Raw genomic sequence first — 20,302 nt, 5'->3', positions numbered from 1 at the left:
ACTTGGAGTATCTGCAGTAACTTCTAGAGCAGGGATGTCCAACCAGTCGACCGCAATCGACTGGTCGATCCCCGACAGCTAGCGGTCGATCGCGGTCTCTATTTCCTCCTGGGGGGGAAGATATCCACCCCCGCCTCCTCCCCTGTCCTTCACTCACACATGATCGCAAAAGTGGCAGACGGAGTTATCACTGTGATCTTCTGATGAGCGACTTTCTCATCAGAAAGAAAAGGTCAGCCAAAAGCTCAACAATTTTGACCTGCCTCCCTAAAAGAAGGTCAACAAGTTTGGTCTCCCCCCCCAAAAAAAGGGGTAGATCACTGCCACCTTTTTATTCTGGGAGTAGATCGCAGTCTCTTGGGAGCTGGATGTCCCTGTTCTAGAGGGTCACAGGTTCCCTGTTCTAGAGGGTCACAGGTCTTTAAGCAAAGGCTTGACAGCCATCTGTCAGGAATGCTTTGATGGTGTTTCCTGCTTGGCAGGGGGTTGGACTGGATGGCCCTTGTGGTCTCTTCCAACTCTATGATTCTATGATTCTATGATCCTCGTCTCTGATTTAGTAGTTTAAATCTCTAAGTGGAAGACTGGTGGATGTACATTCTCAAGCACATAGAACAGGCATAGGCAACCTCAGCCCTCCATATGCTTTGGGACTACAACTGCCATCATCCCTAGCAAACGGGACCAGTGGTCAGGGATGATGGAAGTTGTAGTCCCAAAACATCTGAAGGGCCAAGTTTGCTTATGCCTGACATAGAATCATAGAATTATAGAGTTAGAAGAGACTGCAAGAATAATCTAATCCAATCTCATGCAATGCAAGAATTATTATTATTATTATTATTGATCGGTGGGTCTTGAACCCATGAGCCTGAGATTAAGTCACGTACTATACCAACTGAGCTATCCATCATAGGTAATGCATACCCATATATTGGGAATAGGGAACCCATAATCCTCCAGAAACTGTTGGATTACAACTATCATCATCCCTTATGACTGGCCAGAGCCAGCTAGAACTGATGGGAATTGTAGTCCAACAATATCTAGAGATCCACAGGTTCCTCATCCCTGACATCCATGGGCAAAAAAAAGGTCAGCAACAGACCTTCCTTTCCACAGTCACCCCCATAACCACCTGTAAATATAGTACATATCTCTAAATATAGTTGAAGTTATATCTCTTCTTTAACCAGATACATATTAATATCAAATGTTCTATTAAAACATTCTTTAATACTTTTTTAAAAGAAGAAGTTGCCTCTAGTTCACAGTAGGCAGAGACTTCATCTGTGTCTAATGGGTGCTAGCTAGTCAGTGACCCTTGCTGTAAGAATATGAAAGTTGTGTGTAAATGAAATTTTGGTGATTAATAATTGCAGTTGTCCAAAATAGACACTGCATAAGAAATAAGGCCTGATATATGCCATTTCTTTTCCTTCTAACTGGGAGATGCCAGTGACCAAAATATTTCCTTCATACCTTGAGATGTGCTGATTGGTTTTCTCCTTTCTCTAGGAGAATGTGGATATTCCATTATTCCCTGAAAGTGGTTCATAGCCTTGTATGAATATGAGCTCCAGAACTTCACGGAAGAAGATGGTTCTTGTATATACTGGAGAAGCTGAAGGAAAGAAATAATCTGAAATGTATTTCCTCTTGATTATTTTCTTTCCCTCATTTTCCAGATCAATGCACACCTATGGTATGAGGATATATGTATGTTGTTGACCATTTTCAGAGACAATGGCGCATGGTCCTGTGGGTGAAGTCAAACTGCTGGAGAATCAAATCAAACCTTTATTGCATTAGCATACAGCCATAGCAAAATAAAAACAATACAAAATGCCAGAGACAAGCAACAAAGCAATGCAAAGATTTAGGTGCCAGCACCAAAAATCTAATATGCAGATATATGTAAAGCATAAAATAGCCCAAAATAGGCTCGGCACATTCAGTTAAAAATGAAATAGAGAGAATTAAAACAGGTCCAGGTCTAGGACACACTACCCTGTCAGGGTAGCCCTGAGTTTCAGAGCCTGCACTATGAAGATTGCCACCCCACATGAAATTAGGGGATTTGCATCCACAAGAAGCAATTTCAAACAGTCTTCCTCAGATGTAATGGTGGTTGGGATCAAGAGGAGGAGCTTAGATCTTATTGGCTCATAAATGGGGCAGTAGAAAAAGAAATGTAGAAAGTCCTCTATTTCATTCATTGTGCATGGGCATAGGCGCTGAGTAATAGGGGTCTTAGAGTAAATCCCCTGCAGGAAGGCCGTGGGTATAGAATGGAAACGGGCCATAGTAAACGCTCTTCTCAAATTGGGCTCCGTCAGGTCTATCAAGTAGTTGGCAAGTGATCTTACCACTTTCACTTTAGGAAACCACATAGAGAGGCGGGCTGTGGTGGACTGGGCCCGGTCCATGGCCTCGTCCCTTGTAAGAATCCAGGCCCGGATTTTATGTTGGTCCCAGGATGACAGCGTGTCGAATTCTGGGAGGGAGTAGCGTGTAATAATAGTCTGCTGGAGAATCACAGCCCCTGCTGTGTCTGTAGAGACCAGTAACTCGTGACTGCTGCTTCCTGCATTGTCTTTGCTGCATTAGGAGCACCAGAGTAACCTTTTGGGGGGAGGGGGCCAGGTCTGGGCATGAAGGTTTGGGGCTGCCCAAATGACAAAACCTCATTTTTGGCCTCACTGATGCCATCCAATCATCTTAGGGACTCCACCCTGGATTTGTGTAGGGGGTTTCTTCTCCTGAAGGTGTCCCACAAGGCAGAAGATATGCATTTTCCCCTCAGGGTTTGCTTCCAAAGCCTTTCTCATGAATGAGCATGGCTGCAAGGCAGAAGAGCTTTCCTTCTCCAAAATGTATGATCTTAATAAGATTACACGATGAATTCATTTTAATTTTCCATCAGCGGATTGAGTAAAACGAAAAACCCAAACAAAATGAGCAGAAAGCCAACAGCCAGCAGAACGTTCCAAGAATCAAGGGTGAGGGACATTTTTCAGGCTTAGGGCCACATTACTCTGTGGGAAAGCTTCCAAGGACCACCTGTTATTAACAGTGGGGACCAGAGGCGAAGTGTGAATGGAGCAACTGATGAGGCTATCACTTTTGTAAAGTAGGCTACTTTCTAGCTATTCAAAAAAATCAGAAGTTTCTATGCACACACTCTCCATTCTCTTTTCAGCAAGAGGTATCATCACAGCTTATTGACATATTCCATCCAGGCAAAAAAGGAGGGATCAGAGAAGACCTGGTGGGAGGTGAAGCCTAGGGAAAGTGGTGTGGCCTAGGGAGAGTCCTAAGGGCAACATTTGGGGCCCAAGCCTGATGTCCCGCTCTCCACCACAAATGCCTTTGTGTGGAAGCTTGTACAAGTGACCACATCACTCTGTACTCTAACAGGGAGGAACTAATACCTGTTTTCTTGTTTTTGCAAGAAGTGGTAGAATATTTGGGAGGGCATCTTTCCTTTCAGGTGTATGTGAGGTTTGAAACAACCCTCGCACTGCCAAAGACCACATAAGATCCAGCCTTTGGTATTTCTGATTAAAAAACAGTAACACCCACTCCACTATGCTTCTGAGAAAGCATCACTGGCCTACTGGAACACCAGCAGAAGGGCACAGTGCATTGAAGGTCAAATAAGGGAAGGCTAGGAATTTAATTTAATTTTTGCAATTATGTGTTAATTACTATTTTATGTCCCCAGATGGGAAGGAGGGGGAAGCTAAAGGGGATGGTGAAGGTTGCATAAGAAAACAATCAGTGCAAGAATTTAGCAAAGTGAGGTTTAAATGCAGAACTTAAAATTAAGTGGGGGTTATGGAGAGGCTTGCATATTTCACTTACTTGATTGGCATTTTGAGTTTTATACACATACAGATTAATAAATATGTACCAGTTTTCTCATACAGTCAACGTATTGTCCGATAAAGAGATCAAGAAGATACAAGAATAAAGCTATCATTAGATGACAGGAGGTTATATGGTGTGTGTGGGGGGGGGAGATAAGTTGTAGTTCTGAATTACATACTCTGCCTTATGATGGGGAACCAATGCATTAGGAGTCCTGTTCTGAAGTCTGGACAGAGACTGTTGGTGGGTTTTTCATTTTCCTCTTCTCTATATTAACAGTGTGCCCATCCACCTGAATAAACACTGCGTGCACACATTCACACACACACACACATGCATGCATGCATGCATACTAACTATGATTGCTACTCTTGAATGATGTGTTCATTCAATTGCATCAATATTCTATGTGGTGTTTTCTCCATGTACAGATTATTATGAAAGCAATGATATCAGACTGGACCTGCTGCACAGCTCAGGAGAACAGAGCTTTGATTTTGCCTCAGCAGCAATCAAACTGAGATCAAGCAGCAGCTGCATCCCAGTTGCTCACCCTGCCCACAACAGGGGAGGTGCCTTTTCAGTGAAAGTAGCTCAGTCTATTCAGTAAGTCTGCCACTCAGATAGAGAGGAAGCTACTCTGGTCTCACTGGAGCCTCTGTGATAGGTGAGTCAGGACATATTGACATTTGGAAATGTCTTCAATATCCTGAGAGTATCTGTTGCAACTTGGTAATGATGGTGCAGAAGTTGTTGAGGCACACAGTCGAAGGGTGATGTCTGTATGCCATTCCACTTCTGGTTTGAATTCCTTGACTTCATTCTCCTGAAGACTGTGACTCTGATTCCACAGTCATGGCACACACCCCAATATAACATCAGGGGGTGGGGGTGTGAGAAGTGTGCAATTGTATCAAGGTTGCTATTTTTTGCAGTGTTTTATCAAAGTGTGTGAACTCAATGATGATAAAGAAATGGTAAATAGATGCAAATAGAGTGAAGGGACCCAACAGACCTTGACATGATGGAAAACTGTACATACACCGATACAGATTTCTTTTGCCTAATTGAACCAGAATTTGGAAAGAGTGAAACACAAGGCACAGACAACTGATAGAACCATCTGGGAATTTGACAAAGGAAATGTACTCAACCCTGGCAAATGTGCCACATGCCACCTGCTGAAACAGCCTGGGATTTCCCAGGATGTGGTAAATGTTCTTAGTCATGAATAAGAAAACTTGGTCTCTTCATCTGATTTCCTGCATTGCCTCCCATTTTTCTTTTTTGTTGGAAATGTATGCATTTGGGCCTTCCATATATTCTTTTTTAAAAAACTCCCATCCTTCTTGGACTCCCTTCTCTTTAAGTATTTCTGACCATAGGATCTCACCCAGTAGCTCCTTAAGCTTTTTGAAACTGGTCTTCTTAAAGTCCAAAGTGCCTGTCCAACTACTCACAGCTTTCCCTTCCCTGTGTGTCATGAAACCCAGGAGGACATGATCACTTCCTCCAAAGTTACTGAGTACCACCACTTTGTCCATCAGTTCCTCTCTGTTGGTGAGGACCAGGTCCAAGATAGAAGATCCTCTTGTTCCTTCTTCTGCCTTCTGGGAAATGAAAAGGTTGGTGACACAGCGGAGGAATTTCTTGGACTTTTAGCTTCAGATGGGCTTATGAACAGTTTAGGATATTTTGTCTGCTTCAAGTTGTCCAGTACAAAAATGCTTCCTTGCTTTGGCTATGTGCCTCAACAACTTCTTCATTGTCATTACTAAGATGCAGCAGATACTCTCAAGATATTGAAGACATTTCCCAAATGTCAATATGTCCCTAGTCCATCATAAGCACCTGAACATGGGATCAGTATATTGCCATGCGTTGGCCTCATAAGAGTATATTAGGTAACTACTATACCATACAGAGGGATGTGGGTGGTGCTGTGGTCTAAACCACAGAGCCTAGGGCTTGCTGATAAGAAGGTCGGCGGTTCAAATCCCCATGATGGGGTGAGCTCACATTGTGCAGTTCCTGCTCCTGCCCACCTAGCAGTTCGAAAGCATGTCAAAGTGCAAGTAGATAAATAGGTACCGCTCGGGCGGGAAGGTAAACAGCATTTCCATGCGCTGCTCTGGTTTGCCAGAAGTGGCTTAGTCATGCTGGCCACATGACCCGGAAGCTGTCTGTGAACAAACGCCGGGTCCCTTGGCTTGTAGAGCGAGATGAGCGCCGCAACCCCAGAGTTGTCCACAACTGCACCTAATGGACCGTTACCTTTACCTATACCATACAGATCTCTGGAACACACCATTCAGCATAGTAAGAGGATAGTTTTCATATGAAATGTCTTGTTATGGTCTGATGCCAGCTCAGCCACTTCAGGACCACAGAGTGAACAGCTTGCTAGAACAAAGACTGAGAAATACTTTTTATGCCTTTGCCGCTGGACTACCACTGCTGGGCTCCACCCCCTTTTGGATACTGTCAGATTCTTAAAGGGCTAACCCTCAGGCTTGAAGATGGGCATGCTTTCTCTTCTCCATAGACTCCCACTTGACATGTCCCCTGCACTACTGGACCAGTGAGATCACATTGGGTTCCTAGAGGGAAGGTGCATGTGAGATTCCTGGCTCTGCTCCTGTAGGCCCTGGTGAAACAGGAGGTTCTTCTGGCAGCTCATATGTGCCAGGCTCAGTGTTCTCCTGGTTCCAATAGCAGAGCCAGAACCCCAAACCTATTCTGGGACATGTCCAGATCTTAAGACAGAGATTCTGGAGACTCTGACTCAGAGTCTTGATCACTGCTGGTCGCTGGAGTCATGGCATGAAACATGGCATCGAGTTCCCATTATCTGGCTTTCCCTAGACTGCTGTCCATGGCTCAGTCTTGAAAAAGGCTGATCAAAGTTCTCAAGCGGAAATACGTCAGTGATGTACAAATGTAAAAAGGGACTGATGGAACCTTAAAGACCAGAAAGCATAGCACATACTTTCCTGGGTCAGAGCCTCCCCCCCCCCCAGATGCATAAGATGTTATATTCAATTGACATGGAGAGAGAGAGAGAGAGAGAGAGAGAGAGAGAGAGAGAGAGAGAGAGAGAGAGAGAGAGAGAGATGTACAAAGAGGAGGAACTGTCATTACCCAAAAAATCCAGAAGAACCAGCAATGTAAGAGAGAGGTGTGTCGCGAGTCCTGTGTGGAGGTGAAATGAAAGCAAGCTCAAGTCAAAAGGAGAAAAGAGTCGATCGTACTGAGTGTCACCCACTCCCAGCTAGTAAAGAACTGAAAAAGCAAGATGAATAGTGAACATAAACACCTAAAGAGGGACAATTGTGTTGTGTAGATAAGAACATTTAGTACATAAGACTTCAGTAATGAAAGAATTCAGTAAGGCTACCAATGGCTAACAGCCACAATGACACTTTTCTCCCTTGACAGCCACAGACAGTATGCCTTGCCCTGACAGCCAGTTGCTGAGTATCAGAAGTGGAAATAGTGATGTTTCATTCAATTCCCACTTGTGGGCTTCCCATAGGATTCTGGCTGGCCACTGTGAAAATAGAATGTTGAACTGCATGGGCCTTTGGCCATGAATTGGCAGGACTCTTCTTACATTCTTAATATTAGAGACCTAATTCTCATTGGTGATTTGAAGGAGCCTTTGGGCAACTTGCCCTTGGAGGGAGGGAAGCTCAATTCTTGAGGAGGACCACCACCTTCTCATTGCTCATGCTTTTCCTGTCCCTCTGGATTGAATCCATACCACAACCCAAAGGAAGAATACAAGGTGAATGATAATACATTCACCCTTCCCCTCTGCAGGGAGGTGGGACCGATTCAGATGGTCCGTCCCCACTACTTAATGGATCCAATTGGCTTCCAGAGAGTGGTAGGGGATGTTTTATCCCATGTTGATGGCCTTTCAGCTGATTCCCTGGTGGCCCGCTGGAATGCGGAGTTAACCAGGGCTATTGACTGTCTGGCTCCAAAGTGCCCTCTCCGATTGTTTTCCCCGGAGCTGAGGGTGATGAAACAATCGCTGAGACGGCTAGAGCGCCGGTGGCGGAAAACTCATTCTGAATCAGACCGGACATGGGTTAGAGCTCAACATCGAGCCTACCAAGTGGCAATGGCGACGGTGAAGAGGAATTTCTTCACCATTTCTATTGCATCTGCAGAAAACAGTAGCAGGAGACTTTTTCAGGTGGTTCGCAATTTATCGGAACCACCTTCATCATCGGGGCCTGGTAGGGACCCCAAGATCTCCTGCAATGCTTTTGGAAAGTTTTTTGCAGCTAAAGTCGCTCAGATTCGGAAGGAGGTAGACTCCACCGTGGGAGCAGGGCCGGGGCGGGAGAGTGCTAGAGCCCTGTCTAGTCATGTTATATGGGATCAATTCCAATCTGTTACCTCCAAGGATGTGGACAGGCTGCTTGGACGAGTGAAACTGACCACCTGTCTCCTTGATCCTTGCCCATCCTGGCAAATAAAAGCGAGCCGGGAAGGGCTGGGCGATGGGCCCACTGAAAGAGGCGGTCATTAAACCTCTTCTTAAAAAAAATCTTTAGACTCGGCCAATATGGCCAACTATCACCCAGTCTCAAATCTACCATTCTTGGGCAAGGTGATTGAGTGGGTGGTTGCTGAACAACTCCAAGCATGCCTGGAAGAAGTGGACCATTTGGATCCCTTCCAATCGGGATTCAGGCCTCACCATGGGACTGAAACTGCCTTGGTCGCGCTGATTGATTATCTCCGGCGAGCTAGGGACAAAGGTGAGAGCTGTTTCCTAGTTCTGCTGCATCTCTCAGTGGCCTTTGACACCATCAACCATAACATCCTTCTGGACCATCTAGAGGGGCTGGGAGCTGGGGGCACTGTCATACAGTGGTTCTGCTCCTTCCTCCTGGGCTGTGTTCAGAAAGTGGTGTTGGGGGATGAGTGTTCAGACCCCTGGGCACTCACTTGTGGGGTGCCTCAGGGTTCCGTTCTCTCCCCCATGCTTTTTAATATCTATATGAAGCCGCTGGGAGAGATAATCAGGGGGTTTGGCCTGGGTGTTCATCAGTATGCAGATGACACCCAGATCTACCTTTCTTTTAAATCAGAACCAGTGAAGGCAGTGAAGGTCCTGTGTGAGTGCCTGGAGGCGGTTGGAGGATGGATGGCGGCTAATGGATTGACGTTGAATCCTGACAAGACAGAAGTACTGTTTTGGGGGGACAGGAGGCGGGCAGGTGTGGAGGATTGCCTGGTCTTGAATGGGGTAAATGTACCCCTGAAGGACCAGGTGCGCAGCCTGGGAGTCATTTTGGACTCACAGCTGTCCATGGAGGCACAGGTTAATTCTGTGTCCAGGGCGGCTGTCCACCAGCTCCATCTGGTACGCAGGCTGAGACACTACCTGCCCGCAGACTGTCTCGCCAGAGTGGTGCATGCTCTGGTTATCTCCTGCTTGTACTATTGCAATGTGCTCTACGTTGGGCTACCTTTGATGGTGACCCGGAAACTGCAATTTATCCAGAATGTGGCAGCTAGACGGGTGACTGGGAGTGGTCGCCAGGACCACATAACACCGGTCCTGAGAGATCTACACTGGCTTCCAGTACGTTTCCGAGCACAATTCAAAGTGTTGGTACTGACCTTTAAAGCCCTAAACGGTCTCGGTCCTGTATACCTGAAGGAGCGTCTCCACCCCCACCATTCAGCCCGGACACTAAGATCTGGCACCGAGGGCCTTCTGGTGGTTCCCTCATTGCGAGAAGTGAGGTTACAGGGAACCAGACAGAGGGCCTTCTCGGTAGTGGCACCCGCCCTGTTTAGGGAAGTTTTAAATGTTTGATGCTGTACTGTTTTTAATATTCGGTTGGAATATTATTATTATTATTATTATTATTATTATTATTATTATTATTTCTAAAATAATAGAATCATGGAATTGTAGAGTTGGAAAGGATGCCAAGGGTCATTTAATCCAACCCCCTGCAATGCAGAAATCTCAGCTAAAGCATCCATGACAGATGGCCACCCAACCTCTGCTTAAAAGCCTCCAAGGAAGGAGAGTCAACATCCTCCTAAATGAGTCTGTTCCACTGTAGAACAGCTCTTACCACCAAAAAGTTCTTTTGACATAAATACAGTAATAATCAGACCAGTCTACAGAACAAGGATAATAAAAAATCAAGAGAAAGAAGAGAAGAGAAAGAGAAAGAAAATACCTGTAAGACCCAGGAAGTGTTTACATCCGGGTTCTGTAGCATTGGATGCATAGAAGGCGTCAGAACAGGGGGCGGCCCTACAGCCTGCCCACCCACCGCGGTGGGAAACGGGGTGGGGGGCGCCGGAGAGATCCGTCGCACCACAGCGCCAGGGCGCCGGGCATGCTTAAAACGGCCCTGCGCAGAAGCGCTCTATCAGCGCTTTGCGCACACGCAGAAGCGTGCCTTCAGGGAGTGAATGCCTCCGTTTACAAATGCCTCCGTGGAACGGATCGCGTTTGTAAACCGAGGCTCCACTGTATATCCTGTCTTTTATCCACATGTAGACATTCCCATCTCCCACCTGGGAGCCTACGTCTTCTCCCAGTTTCTCACACAGGGAGACCCTTTCTACACTGCCTTTCATGCAGGGACCCCTCTCTTCCAACTGTCCCCTTCCTGTGTATGTACTCAGTCCAAGATAAAGGACTTCTCCCTCTCCACACCCCCAAAGCTTTTTTCTAAATGTTTCCAATACAGAATAATAAAAATACAAAGAGAAAACAAGAAAAATAGAAAAGAAAAAGAGAGAACCAACAAAACCAATTCATCTTTACATTTTATACATTTTAGATTTCAATTTTTCATTACTCTCAAGCAGTCCCATTTCAAAATCAGATTATTGTTCCATAAAACCATTTAAATAGTTTTTAAATAGTTCATTTCCTTGATGATACTGAAACCAACCTGACTCCAATCTTGGTTTGTTTGTTTTTTTAAAAAAAAGTTTATAGCCACTTTCAGTATAACTTAATATATCTCCGTAAGTCTCCCAGTGCTTCTTCATATTTACGGCATTTCTTTCTGAGCACAAGCTTCTGTGGGGGGAAACCACAATGTCATTTTTCTTTCAAGTAGGTTTTTATACCTGGCCCATACTCTGAACAAACTTCTACTTACACAATGATTTTGAAAAATATTTATGGACCTTTACTTCTTTCATGCCACAGATAAGCATTCCCAGTGCTCTTTTTCTAGAAAAAGAGGTTGTGGAACTCACCATTAACACCTCCCTTGTTCTCTTATTATGGCAATGGTGCCCACTTGAGAGGTGCCAGAACTAAGTTCCTGTGAGTCCCCCCCCCAAAAGCCCTACATGCCATCCATATCTTCTGCCATAAACTTCCAGATCCAACAATCTGGCATTTTTTATATCATCCATTCCTTTATCCATGTCAAGCAGGCTGCTTAATAATACAGTGGTACCTCGGGTTAAGAACTTTATTCATTCTGGAGGTCCGTTCTTAACCTGAAACGGTTCTTAACCTGAGGTACCACTTTAGCTAATGGGGCCTCCTGCTGCCTCTGCACCGCTGGCGCACAATTTCCGTTCTTATCCTGGGGCAAAGTTCTTAACATGGAGCAACCACTTCCAGGTTAGCGAAGCTTGTAACCCGAAGTGTCTGTAACCCGAGGTACCACTATATAATTTTAGATTTGGAAGTGAGAATCCTCCTCTTTCTTTAGCATCTGCTAATATTTTAAATTTAATCCTTGGTTTCTTTCCTTGCCAAATAAACTTTCACAATTCTTTTTGCCATCATTTGAAATACCCAGTATTACATATTATCAGCATTGTTTGAAAAAAAACAAAAACATCTTAGGCAGTACATTTCTCTCCCCCCCCCCCCGGCTTTTACCAACATTTTAGTTTTATCCTAAGGTTGGACTGGATGGCCCTTGTGGTCTCTTCCGACTCTATGATTCTATGATCCTTATTAAATAAAAACCTGCTAAAGCACCAAACTGCTTTATTGTCTCAAATACATTCACTACATTTTCCAATGGGTTTTCAACAAATAAAACTACATCTGCAAATGTCCTTAATTTATTATTTTGTTGTCCCACTTTGATACTTTGTATCTCATTACTATACTTGAATATGTAGAGATGTAACACTTCTAGCACTAAGATGAACAATAATGGTGACAGTGGGCAACCTTGTCTTGTTCCTTTTGATATAATACATTTTTCTGACAAAATCCCTTTTACTATAATATTGGCATATTGCTTTGTGTATATCACATTAATCCCTCTTGAAAACACATTCCAAAATCCCATTATATCCATAAGCTTCCTCATAAAGCCCCAAGAAACATTATCAAATGCTTTTTCAACATCTAGAAAAACCAGGGCTGTTTGCCACTACATTTTTCAAAATATTCAGTAACATTCAACACTGTTCTTACATTATCTCTCAGTTGTTTTAAGGGTAAAATCCCTGTTTGATCTTTATGTATTACATTTCTCAGCACTGCTTTAAGCCTCCTTGCCAATATTGCTGCAAAAAAATTATAATCACTGTTAAGTCAATAAATAGGCCTTTCTTAATGTCACAAGGTAAAAATTAATATTTATTGCTATATTCACTTTGCCTTTGCCTTCACCCGTAGCTGTCATGTGGCCATGAAGAAACATGGACCACAGTTTGGAAACATTTATCCAACCTTATTGTTGATAGAGTGAGACTAGGAATGGTGGCACCAGGGCTTAAATCCCCACTCAGGCATAATGCTGACTGGGTGACAGTCATCCAAGCATTAGCTCTCAGCCCAACCACCTTGCATTGTTGCTATGATGTTGAAATCCAGTGGATGGCTTGTATACTACCATGTGTTCCTTGGAAGAAGATTGAGATAAAACTTTAAGTAGGAGCACCTTTTTTGGCCAGCAACTGCTCCCTTGTAGCAAAAATTTCAAACAGAAAATAATTTATCAGGTTTGGAATAAAAGCATACAAGTGAACCCAGGTTCACAACAAAATGGACCCTCTTTATGACATTGAAGTGCATTTCCTGCCGCTCTCCACAAGCATTCCCACACTTTGAGTAGTATAAATGAATGCAGAATTTGAGATGGGAATATTTATTTTGAGCATGTTGGTTTGATGGTTGAATAGATTGTTAGGGGTACAAGCCTCAGCGCTCAAAGGAGAGGGAACTGTCGAGGGTTATGAATTTTATAGCTTTTTACACTTGTTTGGTTTCCTCATTTTATAATGCCTCATGTTAGTTAAGAATTAGATAATGGATCTCTCTCTCTCTCTCTCTCTCTCTCTCTCTCTCACACACACACACACACACACACACACACACACCTGCACACTTGCTATTCCAGACAGAACTGTTTTATTCACCCATTAAAAGAAAACTGAAGAACGCAGTAGAGGTACAAGCTTTCATTGCCTCCTGCAAGTTATCCTGGGGAGGCAAGGTTCCAATTTTCAGGCATATGACACAGTGAGATAAGCTGCAACAATAGAAAACCAAACAATGCAACTCCAGCTTCTGGGTGTCTGGAAGTCATGATTCCAATGTATTCACACTTTGCTGCCAAATTCGGGGAGTGAAACTGAATTTTGTTTTCCCAGAAGCCAAAATGTACAATGCTTGGAGTTACAAAACTCCCTGCTCTCATCTTCCCAGGAGCCTAACTTCCATCCCAAAAGGAATTGCCTAGCAAAAGGTGCCTCATGATCTCTGACAGACTATTTACAAGCTTTCTGTTGCCCTCAGGCCCTGGCATTTGCTGGGCATGTTTTTTTCATACTTTATTTTTGTAACCCACATATTTGTTTTGAAATGGAAAGAAAGGAGTTTGATAGTACTTTGAGATTAATTTATTTAAAAGTTTTTTCCCCTTTTATAAAATGGTATAAGCTTCAATTAATTATTTTTCTACCCCACTTTTCTTCCAATGAGTTCAAGTGGCATACAGAGTCGTCGTCCCCCTCTATATTTTATCCTGGGATTACCTACCCCTGCTTCAGATCAGGGGTAAGGAACTTGGGACCCACCAGATATTGCTAAACTCCAGGTCCCATTAGCCTCAGGCAGCATGTCCAGTGGTCAGGGATGATGGGAACTGTACTCCATAAGCATCTCACACTTTAAACACCCCTGCTTTAGATGAATAGATTAAAGAAATGAATTCTATGAAGAGGATATGATGACTAACATAAATAATACATTCTGCATCTTCACTAATAGCAGTTCTATTTGAAATCCCCATTGCTAAGTAATGGTTTAAAAGACATTAGCACCTAAACAGGGAAAAGAAAATGGTGGAATCACTACCACTCTTGTTCTTTAATTTTCACAGAATGGGTTAGAACCAGAAGGTGGAGGGGGTGACATTTGAAAAAGGCCTTGGAAATAGGTTTTACTTCTGATATTACCTCAATGTTCTATTAGCAAATATGAGAATCCCAGAAATGATTTTTTTTCCGTGCATGCCCTTAAACTGTGTAATTAAGATAACACATGATAAAAATCAGCTGCACATTTGGGAAAGGAAGCAAAAGAGAGAGAACTCCGTGACTTGTACTTTTCTGAATACGCCTCATTGAGATTGTGCCTTTGAGGTCAGAACATGGCTGCAGAGGGGGATGAAGGAAACTGCTATGCTGATAACACTCTATAATGAGGTGACCCATAGGTTGCACCAAGTACTCCAAGAATAAAATAGAAGGTGGAGGGAGAGAGAAAACCAATCAGAATATTGCAAAGCCTCGTGGAGAATTCCTAAAGAACTATATACTTCCATAGATTTTAAGTAAGTCATGACCAGCCAGGATATATAATTATTCTCTTTTTCATATTTGACCAGATTTGAACCTTAAAGGGAGCATTGCTGTTGGGATTTATTTTATTCCAAAGTTATTGTTTCCCCACCTCAGGTTCCTCACCTATCAGATGCCTTTCTTGCTCTCGATCTCTGCTTTCATTACCCAATTGAAGGTGGAAAAGGAAAAGGGAAAGGGAAAGGAAAGGAAAGCCTACTACGTGATGTGAATCTGAACATCCAGCAAAAACCAACCAACAAATGATGTGTGGGCCCAAATACTGTCCAATACCCTGTCTCATTATGGCATTATGGGATACCATGTAAATACCACACAAAATGTTCAGTATGTCTCCAATGATGTCTAATCCAAAAAATTTTTTTCCTCTTGGGTAAGGGGCACAAAAACTTTCAGCTTGAGGTTCGTATTCCCTCATGGCCAGATTGCCGGTGATGGCAGGGGACATAGACCAAAGTGATCAATTGATGTGGCTCTTACTTTTGTACCGCATAAATTGAAGGTTTACACACACACACACACACACACACACACACACACACACCTCCATCAATGACGGGCAAGAGGCATCAGATCAAGGGCACATTCCAGTCAAGCAAAAACATTCGAGGAGGAACAGAGAAGGGTTGGTGAGAATTAGATTACTGCAACCCATTATTCATGGTGCTGCCTCTGAAGACAGTTTGGAATCCAGCTGGGGCAGAATTCAGCATCCAGGTGGCTCACCGGAGAAAGACAGTTTGAGCATATGCCAATACTTGGTAGACTGCACTGGCTGCCATTTCAAAGGGCTAGTTTTGACCCATAAAACTTAAACCGCTCAGGACTGCAATAACTCAAGGACTGCCCCTCCCCAGATGATTGAACATGGACCCTGCAAATCACCCTCTGAAGCTGTTCTTCATGTGCCTCCTCTATGAAAGGTCCAGAAGTTGGCAATATGAAAACAGGCCTTTTCTGTGGTGGCTCCCCATTTGTGGAATGCTTTCCATAGGGAAGCTCACCTGGCACCTTCATTGAATATCTTTACGCACCAGGTGAAAACTATTCTTCTCCCAGGCCTTTGTCTAATTAAATAATCTATGGCCTTTTAAACTGGGGAGGGGGAATCATTGTTTTGTTTTTTATAACGTTACATATTTTTATGTTTTTATATTGTAAACCACCCTGTGATCCTTAGATGAAGGGTGGTAATTGGTGAGAGGTATGGTTAGGAAGAGCCTTGAGGAACAGATAGCAGGGCATAGAGGGTTGCCTTTGGCCCTGGGTCTGAGGTCTGGAAGGGAAAAGAATGAAATTCCTGTGTTTAAATTCTACTTCATTTTCCTTAAACAACACAACAAAACAACAACCAAGTATCTTTACTGCAGTAATAGTTCCATTGAATACACAACGATCCAATATTTTAAAGCGAAAGAGCAGAGCATAATGGAAATTATAGATTCCTTATGAAACTTTGGGTTCTCTTTGTGGGGGAGGGGATGTGCAAAGGACCATTGTTTCATGGCAAGCAACAAGTAAGACAAAATGTCACAATAAAACATTCCAGGAAAGAGAAACATACACCACGATACCCTGACCCAGTTGTGGGCACCCAGGAGTATGCTGGTTAACCTCAATAGGAGTCAGAGACAATCAGAACCATGGACAGATTGTGTGTGGAACTAGTTACAAATTCAGGCTGGGCGTGAACCAAATAAAAGAAAAGGGAGCTTGGATTATTGCTCCAGTAATTAGTTGGAAGCCAACTGTGAGCTTAGCATGGAACCTGTGTTGGACACTGATTACCATCATCCCAAGCTAGCACAACCTATGGGATGATGGGAGTTGTAGTCCAACAACATCCAGAAGGCAACAGGCTGTTCACTCCTGATTTAGCAACTCTTGAAGTAAGGTAGGTATCTCAAGCTCCACTGCTTGGACAGCTTGGACATAAAGGGGGCTGCCTTCTGCTGCCCCTAAACCCCCGGTGCCTCCGTGTGTCTCCCAGTAGGCACGGCTCTGGAATGGCATGCCCCTTCACTCCAGAGTGCCTCTCTGCAACACTTCTCTTATGAAAAGTGCACACAAGTCTTCTGGCATCTCGCAGCAAGAAGAAGGAAACATCCATAGGTCTAAACTATGTTTTATTCACAAAATGTACAGAGAATCCATAATCACATCTGTATTCTCCAGCTCAGGCAGAACAAGACTTTTGCATACAGCAAAAGTGAAAGTAAAGTAACAATAACACGCTCAGACGGAAGAGACAAGACAGTCTTCTGTTCCCACACTCTTCTCAGACATCTCATGTGCTTTATACTAATCACACTGCCCAGCATCGGGTACACAAAATCCTAACAGTGGAAGTCTGTTATTTCCATGCTGCCTGTGGTTCTGAGGGGCTTTCTGATTCACAGAAGGCTGTTGTTTAGTCGTTTAGTCGTGTCCGACTCTTTGTGACCCCATGGACCATAGCACGCCAGGCACTCCTGTCTTGCACTGCCTCCCGCAGTTTGGTCAAACTCATGTTCGTAGCTTCGAGAACACTGTCCAACCATCTCATCCTCTGTCGTCCCCTTCTCCTAGTGCCCTCCATCTTTCCCAACATCAGGGTCTTTTCCAGGGAGTTTTCTCTTCTCATGAGGTGACCAAAGTATTGGAGCCTCAGCTTCACGATCTGTCCTTCCAGTGAGCTCTCAGGGCTGAATGGATAGGTTTGACCTTCTTGCAGTCCATGGGAATCTCAAGAGTCTCCTCCAGCACCATAATTCAAAAGCATCAATTCTTTGGTGATCAGCCTTCTTGATGGTCCAGCTCTCACTTCCATACATCACTACTGGGAAAACCATAGCTTTAACTATACAGACCTTTGTAGGCAAGGTGATGTCTCTGCTTTTTAAGATTCACAGAAGGTAGGCGGAACAATTCCTCAGGTACAGAGGATGGAGACATCAGTAGTCACTGGGGCCTCTCTTTTGTGGGAGTCTTTGGGGCTTTCTCCTGGGAAGGTTTCTAAACCAGCATCCATGAAATTGTCCTCTTTTCCATCTTCCATGAAACTGGATGCTTTGTCTGCTAGCAGGAGATCTGAATCTGAATCTGAGGCATGACACATGATGAAGCTTGCAGTGTGCAGCTAGGGTTGAAGAAGCAGCAGAAACTGGGAAGAGAGAAAAGAAAAATGGTTCTAAAACAGCTACTCCCAACTGGTGGGGGACAGGGGTAGCAATCATGCTGACAAAAGCACATTTTCCTTCAAAGACCAATAGTTAATTTTTCATCCTAGCATTTTTAAAATTGCTATCCTACTCTGAAGCATTACTAATTAATCCCTGAACCTTTAATCAAGGCCAAATTTAATCCCATTCATCTGACTTTTACTCCTAAATGTGTTTCATTTTCTGCAAAGGGGTAGCAATGACAATGAAATAATCTATGAAGTCTGGAATGGAGACAACATCTACGAGGACATTTATTTGCTTTTCATTTACAAGGAGCCCCTGACCTCAATTTCATTTCTTATTTTTATTGGTTCGTTTCATTGTTTCAAAGTACATCTTCAGAGTCCCTTAATGGAAGGAGATTTCCTTCACTTTTGATTAGTGTTTCATCATAGTTATTGCTATTATGTACTGCTATTCCATTCAATGCATTTTAAAAGTGAAAGGCACAATGTAACAATGTTACAGGAGGGGGGTCCTTTTCCAGCTCAAGAGCCGAATTTCCTCATGGGCAACCTTCTAGGGGCCATGTGCCAGTTATGAGAAGGGCCATAGAAAAAAAGTGAGTGGAGCACTGGATGTGACTCTTGCCTCTGTACAAGAGGCTATATTCCAACTACACATTTCTCCAGCACATTTCAGCCAGGCAAAAGTACTTGAGGAGGACACACAGTAGATCAGTTGGGTATATCCTGGGGAGGAGGCAGGGCTTACATGTTAGCCTTCTATGATCAAGGAGTTTCTGGTACTGAAGAGCATTTCTGTTTGAATCAATGTTAAATTCCTTGAAAGTTATGGCTGCTAAAGTACAAAAGGGCCTAGTGCTTTGTGTCTGTCTGTCTGTGTGTAGAACCAAGATTTCTATGATTCTGGTATGTACAATGCAGATAACTCAAATCATTGGTGAAAAAGCAAGCATTTATCCATGACCACCTCTTTAATGCATTACTGGAATGCTTATCAGTTCCCAGGCTGACCTGTCAATGTGTACAGGACACTTAGTGGAGAAAGATTGGCATAGGAAACATTATGCATTTAATGGACTATCAACCTAACCAATATTATATTCTCCTCTCTTTTTTTTAAGGCACAGGAGTCTCAGAGAGTCCATAAGTGGAATTTGTTTTGAGAGGCAGACAATCACTGCATAGGTTGCATCCAATTAAGTTCTACTCAGAGTAGACCTATAGAAATTAACATAACTAGTTTAGTTCACCAATTTCAATGAAATTGAAAGTACAATTTACATTGAATGCAATCTTTTAAAGAGTACACCTAGCCTTTCTTCCTTCATGGAGCTCAAGATGGTGCAAATGGGGGTTCCCAAGTGGACTCTCTTCCAGGTTATGACTAGACCCGGCCCTGCTTAGCTTCAACAAGATGCTTGAGAGCCATACATGGCTTTATTTTTTGTGATGGTCTCAGGCTGAAACCCCACACCAACTTACTTAGGAGTATGCCCAACTGAACTCAGTAGGACTTACAAGTCCTGAACAGGTGTGCACTGCTTGTAAAGTTATTTTCAAGGTCAGTTGACACCTGGGACTTCTTGACTTTGAAGAATGAGTGATATCCCCAAATTGCCCAGGTCTTATCCGTCTCCCACAGCAGGGCTTCTCAGCTGTGCCACCCATCCATCTAGGGAAATGACTGAAATCCTGTTGGCGCTTGCTGTGAGGGATTCCCTGTTTCCCACCCCTCACTGCTTTAACATCAGAGGCTCTCCCTGTGCTTCTCCACAGGAGAAAAACCTCCAGTGTCCAAATTGGACTTGTCTCCAGAGTACCTCAGGCACTGCGTTCGAAACCTATTGCCACCAGTGGGGTCTCCCTCCCATGGATCCCTACTGCTACAATGTGCATCTCCCTTAGACAACTATGTGACTCCTTTGGCTTCGCTAACCAGCCCTTTGTATGACAGGAGAGAAAAAAGCAAACAGTTTCCTCTTCCACAGGAAAGCTTTGTTCTCGCCTCTTTCTCACACCTCTGAAGGTACTGAGACACTGCCGAGTCAGTGAACGTTTAAGCACATTTAACTTTATTATTTAACTTATAAACATGAATTTCTTTGGTTCTTAAAAGCACATATCTTCTTTTCATATAACACAGACTTGTTAATACAGCTCCTGGCTCCCTCTCTAACACTCTACTCCCAACTACCAACTGCCAACTACCAACCGCCATTTAGAATGCCCTCTAGCTCCGCCTCCCAGGGAACACCTGCCTATAATGGGAGTGATAGATTAACTCATGATGAACTGGAATCATCATCAGGCACTATTCCGCCACACTTGCTTGGCGCAGTAAGATGGTCAAGGACACATACATTTCTGTCTTCACACATCCCAAGATTCCAACTGATACTTTGGGTCCAGCAGCAGTGAAAC

General features: G+C 43.7%; 1 protein-coding gene across 1 annotated transcript; it reads left to right on the top strand.

Annotated features, from left to right (window-relative positions):
* Positions 1–8,452: 8,452 nt before the first annotated feature.
* Positions 8,453–14,923, top strand: LOC148686658 (uncharacterized). Its single transcript, XM_088665428.1, has 3 exons — positions 8,453–8,648; positions 8,982–9,508; positions 14,870–14,923. The coding sequence occupies exons 1-3, from the start codon at positions 8,453–8,455 to the stop codon at positions 14,921–14,923; spliced, it is 777 nt and encodes a 258-aa protein (XP_088521554.1).
* Positions 14,924–20,302: the final 5,379 nt, after the last annotated feature.

This window comes from Zootoca vivipara, chromosome Z2 (assembly GCF_965207765.1).
Source record: "Zootoca vivipara chromosome Z2, rZooViv2.hap1.1, whole genome shotgun sequence".
Lineage (NCBI taxonomy): Eukaryota > Metazoa > Chordata > Lepidosauria > Squamata > Lacertidae > Zootoca > Zootoca vivipara.
The sequence above is the reverse complement of the archived record's forward strand: the minus strand, read 5'-3'. Positions and strand labels throughout refer to the sequence as shown.